General features: G+C 40.7%; 1 protein-coding gene across 2 annotated transcripts in view; it reads left to right on the forward strand.

Annotated features, from left to right (window-relative positions):
• The window catches only part of LOC110371215 (probable beta-hexosaminidase fdl), a 66040-nt gene extending 51784 nt beyond the window's left edge, over positions 1–14256 (forward strand). For both annotated transcript variants that reach the window (XM_049845044.2, XM_021327350.3), the window contains 2 exons: positions 9914–10109; positions 10304–14256. In XM_049845044.2, coding sequence (XP_049701001.1) covers positions 9934–10109; positions 10304–12014 — 1887 coding nt within the window. In that variant the 5' untranslated portion in view covers positions 9914–9933 and the 3' untranslated portion in view covers positions 12015–14256. The remainder of the gene's footprint in view (positions 1–9913; positions 10110–10303) is intronic.
• The last annotated feature ends 102 nt before the right edge of the window (positions 14257–14358 follow it).

Below are 14358 nucleotides of genomic sequence, written 5' to 3' on the forward strand. Positions count from 1 at the left end.
TCGCGTTTATTGATTTTTATGGGCGTCATGTCGAACTCCATCATTGGTTATCTACACCATGACATTAATGAGTAGGTTGTATTTGTTCTAATGTTTGGTGAATTTTCGGAATTTTCCCCTACTCTTTTGATGAAAAATTTATTGTAAAAAGTCTACTTATAATTTTTTTAAATCAACTATATATCTGCGAGTAAGAATATTTATGCACTTTTACTCCATTTTTTACATGTAAGTTCGTATTTATATACTGGTAAGATATAATTTATTTACATTTAAGGGATTGACGGATGCGTCTGAAATTCTTCACGTAACTCATTTTGAGACGACCCACACTCGCGTTTACTAGGGTAACACGAGTCCCAGGAGACGTAACCAAACCGATACAGGCACAAGATGACGTTTAAAACCTACGTGATGCTGCTTGAATACGCATGGCATCTTTAGCAAACCAACAACCTATTCTAAATAAATTATAACGAACCCCTCAAATTCATCACTCGAGAACATTAGGAAAATATATCATTTTTGGTATATAGAAATATAAATAAAATTCAAAGGGTAATGGATCATTTAATCCCACAAGACTACCCCAGGTACAGCATATACCCCTTCTAAACTTTCTCTAGAGTTCCACCTTTTGCATCTAGTCCAAAAACTTTGCCCGCTAACTATTGAGGTACTCCACAAATGTACAATACCTCTGCCGATCTGTGGTTTCCATTCGAAGAACAAGACCTTACTTACTACGGTGCACTGTCCTACTTTATACGATCCCCACTTAATTCTGTAAGGTGATGCATGAAGCATAAATAATGCAGTTTTAATATGTTCTGACGATATCAAAATCTGCAAAGATGCTTCGGAATATTTCGAAGTACGTGGAAAAGTGTTATAGACAAGCCAAACAGATAGGAAATGAACACTCATTTAGTTAGTTATTTATTTCCAGGTATTTTGCTATTATACAATACTTTTTTCATTTTTATCGGTTTAGGTACTCGTTTGTTAGTAGATTTCCAGAACTTCACCTAAGTCCAGCTACACAAAACCTATATCAATAAGAGCACAATGATGTTATTCTCAAAATTCTAACGAACCGTCGAGATACAGATATGTATTCAAACGTCCGTACCTCCCCACTGGTCAGTCTTATGTTAATTGAAACGCGAAACTGACGCATTCATTAAAACACAAAAGATACATACATACAGATAGGTAGACGTATGTATTGCTGTCCATAATGATGCGTTGGATACTTTAGTAAATATTTTCATTAATAAATAACTTCAGAAAGAAAAACAACTTTTCTTCCTGTTCATTCGCTTTAGAAAAGAAAAAATCACTCATTCCTACGACAGGTTCTATCGTAATTAATATATAATTATAATTATTAATTTGCAACTTTTTAATTAGATTAATCGGTTTTACATTGTAAGCACATTTCTTATATCAAAAAGAATTGTGCGAAATTACATTCATGTTATGTTATTTATTATAATTTAGACTGCTACTGGGTGTACAACGAATTCATTAAAATAAAGTGCAACATACTAAAATTAGGACCACAATCACAAAACCTATTCGTATTCAAAACATTTTATATCGATAACTAACCGATTGTGGTCGAATCGATTCGACATGTTAACTTTGCTTATCTCATCATCACCGCAAAAAAGCAATAGAAGAAATAACAGTAGTAATATGCCACAAGTTTCCACTTGATTCCTTTGCAGAAGTTCTTATGACGATTCTGAACAATGAAGGTCTATTTATCAAGAGAGACTCTTTGTAGCCAAAATTCCAAGTAAACTCATCTATATGACGTCATCTGTCATGTCCGAGCCTCGCGCCCTTGATGCAGCCAATAAAAAACTAAGAAGACTCATGAGTCTTCAGACTGTTGAATAACAAGACTGCTTGATAGCAATAAACTAGCTTCTTATAGGTCTTAAACTTAACTAGCCAATAATTAATTTAGAAAAAACAAGCATGGTAACAAAACATCATGCAATCACTTAACCATCAATTGTATCTTTGCATATCGACTTCTTTCTCTAGAAATACCTTCAAGTACACCATAGCCACGTTTTGAGTGGAACTTCTGCATCTCTATACCTTCACTGCGAGTTAGGGCTGGCCGCACCCTTATAATGTTTTATGTAACGACACGGGGAACACAAAGGCTTGGCGCTGATGTGACTACATAAATCTCGTATTACCGCAATCTACGCTCAGATAATGTAATAGCTAGGTCGGCTGCTATTTTATCTAATACACCTTTTGAACTATCAAAGGCGTAGTTTAAACCTACCGAAATGATTTGAAGAGTGTCATTATTGTACTTCAAGCGTCTATGCTTTTTTTTTTAACGACGTCAAAAATCATCAAATGACCCCTCCCGCTGTGGGTTAGCAGCGGTGAGGGAGAGTCAGACTCTTACTGACTAAAAACCGTCGTGTTCCGTAGTAGACCTTTTATGTACCAGAGCCGCGGTATCTCTTTCGAACAATCCAGCAGCCCCAGGCGTCTATACTCAGCTTTTGATCTGTGACCCAGGGCTCTACTTTTACCATGAACCCGTATTACAGTTACTTACTCATTTATTCTTTGTAGGGGATGCATTTATTTTATAACAAACTCTGGTAATAGAAGAAAAATATGCAATGTATTTTATTTAAATAACAGTACAGGAGTTCCTATAAACAAATAACGATTCGTGTTGCTAATATGGATAGTAGTTTTTGATGTTAGCCTCAAATAGGTAATAAGTTACCGGACACGAAGGGGCATTAAACTTTTACAAGTACTAGGAACTAGTGTTAGTTATACCAGAAAGTATTGTTGACTTTAAAATTACCGGTAAAAACAGGATACTTTGTACCGGAATACGCTTTCAGAAGATACAATATTTAGTATTTTGGTATTTTTAATTTAGCAGAGTACCCAAATCTATACTAATATTATAAAGCTGAAGAGTTTGTTTGTTTGTTTGAACTACTGGTCCGATTTGAAAAATTCTTTCGGTGTTAGATAGCCCATTTATCGAGGAAGGCTATAGGCTACTTTTTATCCGGGTTCGTGCAGAGGTTTCCACGGGATGCGGATGAAACCGCTGGCAGAAGCTAGTTATGTCATAATTTTCAAAAAACGTGATATGTTATCTAGACATCTCAGAAAATTCAGACTCTTGAACATAAGCGTTCCATTGCGCTCTATCGCCCAGTTTTCTTCTCATAGACAAACAAGTAAAATCTGTCGGTATATAGAAATTAGATAAAGATAACAAGAGCATACATTACTAAGTACATAATGTAGTACGGTTTACATAATGCATGTCAACGACTGGGGCCGACGACACCCGTGCGTCACGCGAGCCAATTTGCTGGGTTCAAGCAGGGCTGTCAGGTATCATAATAGGTAACACTATACAGGTATTAAATGACTCCCATAGAAATAGTTACTACATGCGTTTTGGGTAACTGTGACACATATTTACTCTTTATTAGAATACAGGGTACGTTTTATACGGAAAGTGCACTGTTTTTTAAAAGGCAGGGAGATGGACTATAAATTCTTTTAGCACTTTACTGTAACTTTGTCTTAATGTTGTCAATCTTCAAATGACATTCTATTCTTAATTGTTTTAGGTTAAACTTAACAAACTGGGGCTAATTTCACAATTTACCTCCCCACTCAGAAACATTTAATGATTACTTAAGTCACTCCTTAGTGACGGAATGTCATACAAATCCTTCCCTTTAAAGTTATTAGTAAACGTTTTTAATCCATTACAAAATTTTACAGATTACTCGCTAACCCTATCGTCAGCGGATTCATTACACATTCACAAGTTTATCACAGATCTAACACGACTTGTCGTTCACAATACGTCTAATAACCCCAAATAGATTCACTATTCACACCGACGCGACGATTGGAATCGCGAGCGCCGACATAATCCGCCTCTTCATAAAACGCGCGTCAATTAATAACTATTGATTCAGCAATCACCAAAATATAATACTTGTAATTGGTAAATCGGAATGAACGTAATATACAATCTCATACCGATTTTCAAATCAGTCTATCGATGTTATTATGTTTATTCAGATGGCTCAACTTTAATATCAGTGCATGCGTGGTGATCAAATAGCCTCCGCTTGGTCAAAGATTGGGGCAAAAACTATTTTTTCTTTATCCGGCATTTCGGTAAAATGATCATTGTTAATAAATTAGTATGTTTATGAGCTAGTTTCCGCCAACTTTTCCAGAAATCCCCAAACAAGCACAAAGGGTCAGTAGTAGTAGACGGTATGAATGTGTATACAGTCGTACGAGATCATTGCAAAAATAATGATGGCACCATCAAAAGCTTCTTTGTCCCTTACATAGAGAGATTTTGTTAAACTTCAAAGCTCTATAATATGGCCTAAAATAACTTTAACGAGACGACATGATAAAAAGGGGTGGAAGTACAAGTATATACGTCATATCCAAAACTTACTTTGACTAATCCTTACAGAGTTGTGTAAAGGGAAATTTGACTATGAAGTATTGCAGATACAAAGGCCCTACCCTTTTGAACGTTCCAAAAACCACTGGAACTTTTTGGAAGTTACCGATGCTTCAAGAAAAACTTCGACTATTTCGCTTAACTCTTCTTCAGTTTTTTTCTCCTATAAGTATCTGTTTGTAGATAAATTAAATTTAGCTGATATTTATTTAGGTCCACAGTGTCGATCATGTGCAAGCCACCTTACCGCACGAAACTGTTTGTAAATAAGCATGAACACGTACAAGGTATATTAGTTTTTGCACGTGTCTCCAATGCACTGGTCTAACATGTGTGCTTTACGTGTAATCTCCGGAGCTAGACAAGCCACAACATCGCTGGTTTGCTGTCAAAGAACTAAACAGTCTGTGGTACCTAACAATAGAATTTACTGAGGACTTAATTGGAACTGGGTGCCTCAAGTTTCTCTTCTTAGAACGTGTGTTCTATTCTGCTAAATGTTGAAAAATTGATGCTAAGTCAGATGTAAATAAGTTTTTCACGAATCATCCATAATACCGTACAACAAACTCACTCCCGCAATTCTAATAAGTGCAGTAATAAAGAGGAGTTGTCTTTACTATAAGAACGAATGTATTCATGACGTAGTAGCAATAAAGGCTTGGCTTGATCGATGCTATTGAATTATAGAGGAGTCGGTGACGGCCGGCCGTTGGGCCACGTTTCCCTGACGTCGCCGCTGCCGCAGCCGTCACGCGATTGGCCGACACAGACAGCTATTATTCTACTTGGACACGACTACGAAGCTCTACGATACACTATTTTTACCTGGACTACCAAAAATATTCATTAGGTAATAAACTTCATTTTTCATTCTTCTATTTTAGTATGTTTGCTTTTCGAAACGTTTATTTAAAAATACAGGAGGTTATTGCTTCAAATATGAGATGACTTTGCTTCAAGCAAAATGTCATCGACCGTATATCCCCTTGAACTTTATGCTTTATGCTTGAAGTTTACTTCATTACAATTTGATCGTATTGCCAAACTTGTATTCCCTATCTGAGAAACAGCTAAAACAAGCGTTTGAATATATTGAGTGGCAAGTGGTACGCAGGTGGTGGTTCCCTAGAGAGGAGCAGGCTGCTCCCTGCCTATCAATGACGTAGTAATAACAAAGCAACTTCGCAAGGGGTACTTGTATGGCTTTCTGTTGCCCTGGTACCTGTGCATCAATTCAAGACGTCAAGGGCTTATTGACTTCAATAAAAAATACGAAAATAGGGGAAAACATGATTTTTATCAAGTACTGCATGATTTTATCACTCATTTTTGAGATACATCAACAAAACCTCAGCCTCATGTTTTACATTGCTTTGCCATAAATGTTCGTTACAAACGGCCGTAGCGGCCTCTTCAACATCCTCGTGAAACTTACTTTCCAGCTACCGTTGCATACTTTATGCACGCCTGGTAACTTTCTCACAAAATGCTGTGAATTCCCCATTATAATAGGGAATGAAAAGGGGTTGATGTATTCATGGAAACTTTAACTTAAAAGAGTCTTCAGACCCCGAGAACCCAAAAAATACTTCACTTTATACCTACCTGTGTGTAACCTTAAATATTTAGGAAGGGAACGAGAACCGCTTTCAGATTTTCAACTTAATCCAAAATTGTGCAATCTACACCTGACAACACGTAGGTCAACATCCACCAACTGTAGATAGCACAGGCAATTATCATTGAATAAAGAATGTACTCACATGATACCTAACGAAAATAGAACAGTTCACGAACAAACTTAATAATGTCCATTCTGTACATAATTTCGTACAGATTATTTCCCTATTACAGGAAATTGAATTAAGTGCTGCAAACGTGTGTCAGACACTGGATAATATAACCCTTATCATGATGGAGTAAGGTCGAAGATTGAATACTTGTTGGTACTTGTAAGTTAGCAGAGCGGGACCCGAGCGTGCCGGGGTCAGTGAATTCGGATATCAAATATGCAACTTCGTAGACTCTCCCAAACCACTTATACCAATTGCAAATGTTGAAAATGTTGCAACGATCCCGAAAGTTGTAATAGTCTGGGCAATACATTATGGAGGAATGCAAATATAGCATGCATCGTCATTTTGCGACAGAATACTCTATGAAATTATTCAAAGTGCCTCTTCAAGAACTGATGTGCATTAAGTAACCACTGAGTGAAATATCTATTTGATTTTTTCAAAAAAAATATGATGTGTTTTATGCATCATCGGATTAGATTTTTATGAGGTAGGACAATGCACAATTATCTATTTATCTAATATTTTTTTTATTTATCAGTTCTTATTGTTTTTCTACGATAGAGTGGGTTTATCGCCCAATTCATGCATAGAATAGTGAGAACCTTTTGGCAGATCAGGATGACACGATAAAAATTAAAAAGACATATAAAATCTTAAAACTTTCTCACTTTGGCAATAAACTATGAGGAACAAGCAGCGCGTACAAAAAGCGTTTAACATGGATTGTTGAGCCACGAGTATAATTAACCACTGCAAAGTGTGGTATAATTACATACCCTTCACGTGAAACCGTTGCACCGAGCTAAACGCCTGAAACAGATCGTTGCGTGCACGAATTACATGACATAAAGAATAGTAGAAAAACGCCAGTTTATCCACGAGACGGTTTTTGCCGAAGTAAGAAGTAGAACGAAAGTAACGTATAGTGTACGCGCTAGAATACGCAAGTTCAAAGTAAAAGTGCATTTGGATTCACTTCTTGAAGATGGAGCAATGAAAAACAGTTTAAAAAAGGCAATAAACCAGTGGATAACGTTTTCTGACTGATTCTGTTTAGTATAAAGAGTTCCAATGCAACGAAGAGAAGATACTAGTGCTATATTACGAATTGGCCCTCCAATTTTGCACCCGAGGAAGCCATACATAGGCAGATGCGTACATAAAATCCACTACAAATGTGCTTTTGAATAAGTTCTAACTGGACCGTATTTCATTCGGCGTCCACAAGCCAAACTATTCAATCCGGAACTCCATACAAGAGGATTCGGAATTCAGATACACCATAGACATGAGTCTGTAAAAGAAAATTAAACCAATTGGTCTGTTGGGATTGCCATACCAAAGCTGATTTTAGATGTTATTCCTATTGCAAAGTGTTGCTTATCATGTTAGTGAAATGATGATAATGTTGCTTTGCAAGAGTAATATTAATATATCAATGGCACTATTTTTGTCTGTTGAATGGCATTAGACTTCTAACAACACTTCTCTTTTTATCACTTTAAGGAAAAGGCAAAATGTATTGAGTGTTTTTATTTCAACGCGTTTTTTTTTTCCTTGATAAGCAAAGGTCAAATGTTTTTGTATTCAAATATTGACTCTTGGAAAATCCGTTTAATTTAAACTATTTTAGGTATAATTTCCCACAAAACACTGTTATCTGAAAGCCACAGTCTAATTAGTGGGGAAACTGAAGGAAAATAGAATAATAGTGCGTTGTTTCTAAGTATGTTTAATTAATTCAATAACATGTTCTATAGAACATATTTTGCCAACATAAGCGCACAAATAAGTTAATTAGTTTTTTGCGCCGAAGGCCGCGATGGCTCAAAACAGTTTTACATAAACAATTTTTATTTTTATACACTCTTAATTTTGGAAACAATGTAGTTTATTTATAAGTACAAATTCTACGGCTGGTGCCTATCATTAATCGTAGTTTCGTCGTAACCGCTAAAGCAGCTATGATTGCATATGTTTTGAATATTGACGCATCATTTATGCGTTAGTTAACGCATCGTTGTTGACAAATAATTGCTTTTTGCACAACAATGACGAAGGTTTATTTATCACTAGACTGGGTGATTTTATTTTGAGAGAAGAAATATTTAAAACAGAACGCTACTACTCATCGTGGAACCACGGTAATGATTTCATCTGCTTTGTAAATGTAAGACAAGAATGATCAATATTATAACTCCCTATTCTTCGAGTACATAAAGCTTATATAAAACTCGACGTAAAGAAATGGCGTGTCTATCAATAAGACGTGATTGTTATATCCTACAATAGATTAGGTATATACCGTAAAATAGAATAGCTTATGTACGACATCTTGAGCAGACAATATCAAGAAGCAAGCTGTATAACGCCCCAGTGAGGAGTGACCTAAAAGCGAACGTCTGGCGCCTTTTACTCGCCTCGCTTCGAATAGACACCTCGCTGTCTCGTAAAACGAATGCCGATGCCGTCGAGGATTGTTTTAACTGCATCAACTAGTTTCACGACTACGTACCTATTGTTATTGTGCCTTCTACAAGTTCTTAAACATGCAGTTTTTAATCCTGAGGAAGTACGAGGGATGATCTTCTTGCTTTATGTGCTCGTGACTCGGTTATTCATTTGGTTTTTATTGCACTTCTGCTGATGAAAATTTTCCTTTGGAACGTGTGCGCTTCTTGAGTAATTGATTTAGCGACAAAGTTATCAAGTTTCTTTATTTTCGTCAGTGTGGTGCTTTATTTTTGGAAAAGTAAAAATTGGTTACGTATATGTAGTTACAATATCCTTTTAAAATATTTGCTTTATTCTATTTTTACTCAATCAGTAGAGAAAATATTACTTAAGCGGAAAGGATGTTGCGAAAATCCTTGCCATTTTGCCTTGGGCTATGATGAGAGGTTTTTTTACGGATCTTCGATGGGAATAAAATTGATATAACCAGTCATTTACAAAGACAGTATGTGAGATAAATACAGAATACTATAAACAGTGGAATTTTATTGCCAAGTGTGATAGGTCTAGATCGAACAAACCCAGTCTGACAGGCTTTCTGCCAAACAGCTACGGTTATTGACCTCATCATAATTATGTTAAAAATGTATTTGATATCTGTTTATTAGCAAATCTCAGAGGTGCTGCACCTGTTTTATTTTCCTACAGTTTCTAAAAGTCAAGCATGGTCAAGCCTTATCTTTTTATTAGTTACTTTTTTCTAAACGAAGTCTGACGTGGTGCAGGTGCAAAGAACGACCCAATAGGCGAAATGTCCACACTCTTGCTGTGGATTAGCGTCATCGTGGTCACTTACAGTGTTCATTCAATTCTTCGAAGTCAGTTTTTCCATAAAACCCTCAACCTAATTTCAATTGTATTGTATTGTAACAGCCTTTTTATCGTCCCACTGCTGGGCACAGGCCTCCTCTCACACGGAGAAGGATTGAGCATTAATCACCACGCTTGCTCAATACGGGTTGGTGACCTAATTTCAATATCCTATTAAAATCTTTCAGTTGCTACCTAAAGTTCTATTTTCAGCAATGACGTAATAATATGATTAAACAGGAAAAATACTTATTCCATGTAATGTTTGTTCCAGGTCCGTAGCTAGGATCGGGAATGAAGTGGTGGGGCGAGACGCTAGGGCGCGGCGCGTCGGCGCAGTTGTCCCGAGTGGCCCGCATGCGGCGCGCGCTGCTCCTGTTGGCCGCGGCGGCGTGCACGGCGGCCGCCCTGCTGTATTGGCGACAGCAGAGCGACGACCGCGCGCACCGCCCGCTGCACGCGTTATATGCGTAAGTTCTATAATATTCCCTAGTGTGGACTACAAAAGAGTACGTTAATGGCATAGGAAAAATAACGTTTCCTGATTCTTCAGTCGCATCGCAATACTCCACCATGGAGAAGTACATAGTTGTAGTTGATGCCAGTACAGCTTAGGCAACCAACGAGATCATTAACTCATTTAAATTTTTTTCTTCTTCCACAGAGGTGTCGAACCACAATGGAGCTGGGTGTGCCGCAACTTACGGTGCGAGAGGCTACTCGCGTCGGAGACGTCGACGCTACAGTCACTGCCGACGTGCAACATGCTGTGCGACAGCACGCAGCTGTGGCCGCAGCCCACCGGGCCCGTCAGCCTCGCCACCGCCGTGCAGCCCGTGCGCGCCGACGGCTTCAAGCTGCAGATCATCGCGTCGCCGTCGCGTGACGTGTCCGACCACCTCTCCGAGGCCTTCGAGCTGATGCGCGAGGACATGCGAGCACTGGAGCGCAGCGCCGGCGACCACCGGCCGGCCGACTACGGCGCCCCGCGCGACGTGCACGTGCGCGTCGCCATCAACGGCAGCGCCGACCCGCGCATGCGCCTCGACACCGACGAGAGCTACAAGCTCACGCTGCGCCCCAGCAGGAGGACTCTAGTGGCCGACATCACCGCGCACTCCTTCTGTGGCGCCCGACACGGGTTTGAAACCCTATCGCAGATAGTGTGGTTGGATCCTTACGCCGGCTCCTTACTTATATTGGAGGCCGCCACGGTGGTAGATGCGCCGAGGTTCTCTTATCGCGGGTTGCTCCTTGACACCGCTCGCAACTTTTTCCCTACGGACGAGATATTACGAACGATAGACGCGATGGCGGCGTGCAAGCTGAACACGTTCCACTGGCACGTGAGCGACTCGCAGTCGTTCCCGCTGCGGCTGGACAGCGCGCCGCAGCTGGCGCAGCACGGCGCGTACGGGCCGGGCGCCGTGTACTCGCCGGACGACGTGCGGGCCGTGGTGCGTCACGCCAAGCTGCGCGGCGTGCGCGTGCTGCTGGAGGTGGACGCGCCGGCGCACGTGGGCCGCGCGTGGGGCTGGGGGCCCAGCGCCGGCCTGGGCCACCTCGCGCACTGCATCGAGCTCGAGCCCTGGAGCGCCTACTGCGGCGAGCCGCCCTGCGGACAGCTCAACCCGCGCAACCCCAACGTGTACGAGCTGCTGCAGCGCATCTACGCCGAGATCATCCAGCTCACGGAGGTGGACGACCTGTTCCACCTGGGCGGCGACGAGGTGTCGGAGCGGTGCTGGGCGCAGCACTTCAACGACACCGACCCCATGGAGCTGTGGCTGGAGTTCACGCGGCGGGCGCTGCACGCGCTGGAGCTGGCCAACGGCGGGCGGGCGCCGGAGCTGGTGCTGCTGTGGTCGTCGCGGCTGACGCGCTCGCCGTACCTGGAGCGGCTGGACTCGCGGCACCTGGGCGTGCAGGTGTGGGGCTCGTCGCGCTGGCCGGAGTCGCGCGCCGTGCTGGACGCCGGGTTCCGCGCGGTGCTGTCGCACGTGGACGCGTGGTACCTGGACTGCGGCTTCGGGTCGTGGCGCGACAGCTCGGACGGGCACTGCGGGCCGTACCGCTCGTGGCAGCAGGTGTACGAGCACCGGCCGTGGGCGGAGGAGGCGGGCGCGGGCTGGCGCGTGCAGGGCGGGGCCGCGTGCCAGTGGTCGGAGCAGCTGGCGGCGGGCGGGCTGCACGCGCGCGTGTGGCCGCGCGCGGCGGCGCTGGCGGAGCGGCTGTGGGCGGACCGCGCGGAGGCGGCGGCGCCGGACGTGTACCTGCGCCTCGACACGCAGCGCGCGCGGCTGCTGGCGCGAGGGGTCAGGGCGGCGCCGCTGTGGCCGCGCTGGTGCTCGCACAACCCGCACGCCTGCCTCTAGCGCGGGGGGGACCACCTACACAACTAGGTACATAATAAAACGTGTTACATAGCTAGGCTGATGATGTATGTGATAAGAGACTGTAACTTATTCAAATGTATCGATGTAAGACGAAATGTCGTACCGAGTGTTCGCGAACGCAACAGATCTGTTCCGCTGTGGATCGTAATATAGAATCACTTAGGTGTTTGAATTAATTCGCATTTTATAAAATGTTGAGCTTCTCTTTTCTATAAAAGTTGCTTTGTTTCTGTAATCAATCGTTTTTTAATAAAAGTTACATTTTGTGTAGATGAATCTTAAATCGATTATTGAAGTTTGTAAGTGAAATTATCAATAAGTTAAAATTAAGTGAAATTGTTTAAATTGAATATTATTCGGTCAGGGCTAGTGAACTCTGGTAAGGTCCGTAATGGGTCTGTTCACTGTAGTTGCAATGAAACAATCCAGAGAATTAATAATAACACTTCTACTGGGCTTAAAACCCAGTAGCTATAAACTCACTAAAAATAAGTTGCCAACTTGTTAATTTTGTTAGTAATAAGGATAACATTTTTAGGCATTGACTAAAACAATAACACAAGGAAAGATATTGAGTTGTAGATAACCGACAATTGACGAATCAGAAACATTTGCATAATTTTCATGTTGACTCAGTCACAATCCTGGATGAACATATTTTATTAATAAAAAAATGGCATAGGGCGTAATAACACGCAACTCAGTTTCACCAACTGTGTTCACCAACAATAACAAGAAAACGCAATCTTACTAAACGCACACGCTACTCACAATCATTAAGTAGATACTGAAAATTGTTTTATTATTATAGAAAGTTAATAGATGCATAGAAAATGTAATATTTGAATGTTTGTGTTATTGGTGAATGTTAAACTTAGTAACGTAACTTGTGAATCTGTTTCTTTAATAAAGGCGCGTCTAGACGTGCTACGATTTTGGGCAATATGTGGCTGCATCACAGTGGCCGGCAACATTGCAAGCAATACAAGACTATGCATGCAGGATTGCAGTAATGTACCGGAGCATTATTTGTCAATCATTCTTTTCATTCTTCGGTATGGCCGTATTTGCATAGCCCTTTTAAGACTCGGCGGACATATTACAACACCTCACTCAGCCATAGATTGTTCGGAGTCCGTGTACGTATGATGAGGCAATTTTTTTGCCAACAATGCAGCCACAAATTGTACACAAAAATGTAGGTAGCCCGTTTTGACGCGCCTTAACACTAGTTGGTCTCCGCGACCACGATGAAAACATTTTGATATATGCAATCTAAAGTTTATATAAAGGACCCTGTCTACATATAACTCAACAAAACTTAAAACCAATAATATTTAAATTTGATTTTATAAACCTGATACTTATACAAATAATAAGTACTTTCACTTACTGTTTTATATTACATCGTGGATCTTTCGGTCACTTACCTGTTTATTGTAAGATCCAAACTCATCAGAAATCTACTATATTTTTACATTATACACATTTAATAATTATTTTTCTAATTTCCTTTTTAAACTGCAATCATAATTTAATTTACTATTGAGATTTTTTGTAAATAGATCGATTATTTTGTATATTACGATTACAGTTATGGTTTATTTATTATGTAGTGATACGATTGATATTGATACGATTTTTGTTCTGACTGGCTCGTTAACATTTTGCGTGACTGAGAAAATAAGGATCAAGGCACACTGACATAGTAAAAACTTTATTTACTCTATGTTTAAAGTTGATATTATAATTCGTACGCTGTGTAATATTTAGGCTATTAATACGTTGTCGTCGTTGTTGCTTCTGGTCGTCAGTGCACTTTGAGCCTTATCGGCAGTGGATGTAAATCTCACATAATGTGTCAACATTTAATATTAGGTAATTAGGTACTGAACATAAACTACACAGCCGCAAACGTAGCATTTAGAGACGATGCTAACCCGCTCCGGTCACGAAGGTAGCGCAGTGGTCACGCCTGCATGCTATTGTTCGACGCAGCATGTCATTCAGAATAACTAGATAATAGTAATGTAAGTTCGCCAGTAACAATCGTCACGAGACAGACGTTAAGTTGAACGCATTGTGTCAATGAGCGAGACTTCATTCCCCCGTTAAATGTGATGAGTAAACTGGCACAATTTTGTACATTTTGTATGTAATGTTTGGTGCTATAGTGATTTTCGTGGTGTACTTCTATGAATTAAAGAAAAGATGAAAATAATGGTTTTTATTTGATTTTGGACTATTTGTGAAACCCAAAGTAGCTGGAACAAAGTAGCTATCCCACTGCAAATTCACATGCATTAGCTAGTTGGTCAAACGC

Source organism: Helicoverpa armigera, chromosome 15, assembly GCF_030705265.1.
Source record: "Helicoverpa armigera isolate CAAS_96S chromosome 15, ASM3070526v1, whole genome shotgun sequence".
NCBI classification, from domain to species: Eukaryota; Metazoa; Arthropoda; class Insecta; order Lepidoptera; family Noctuidae; genus Helicoverpa; species Helicoverpa armigera.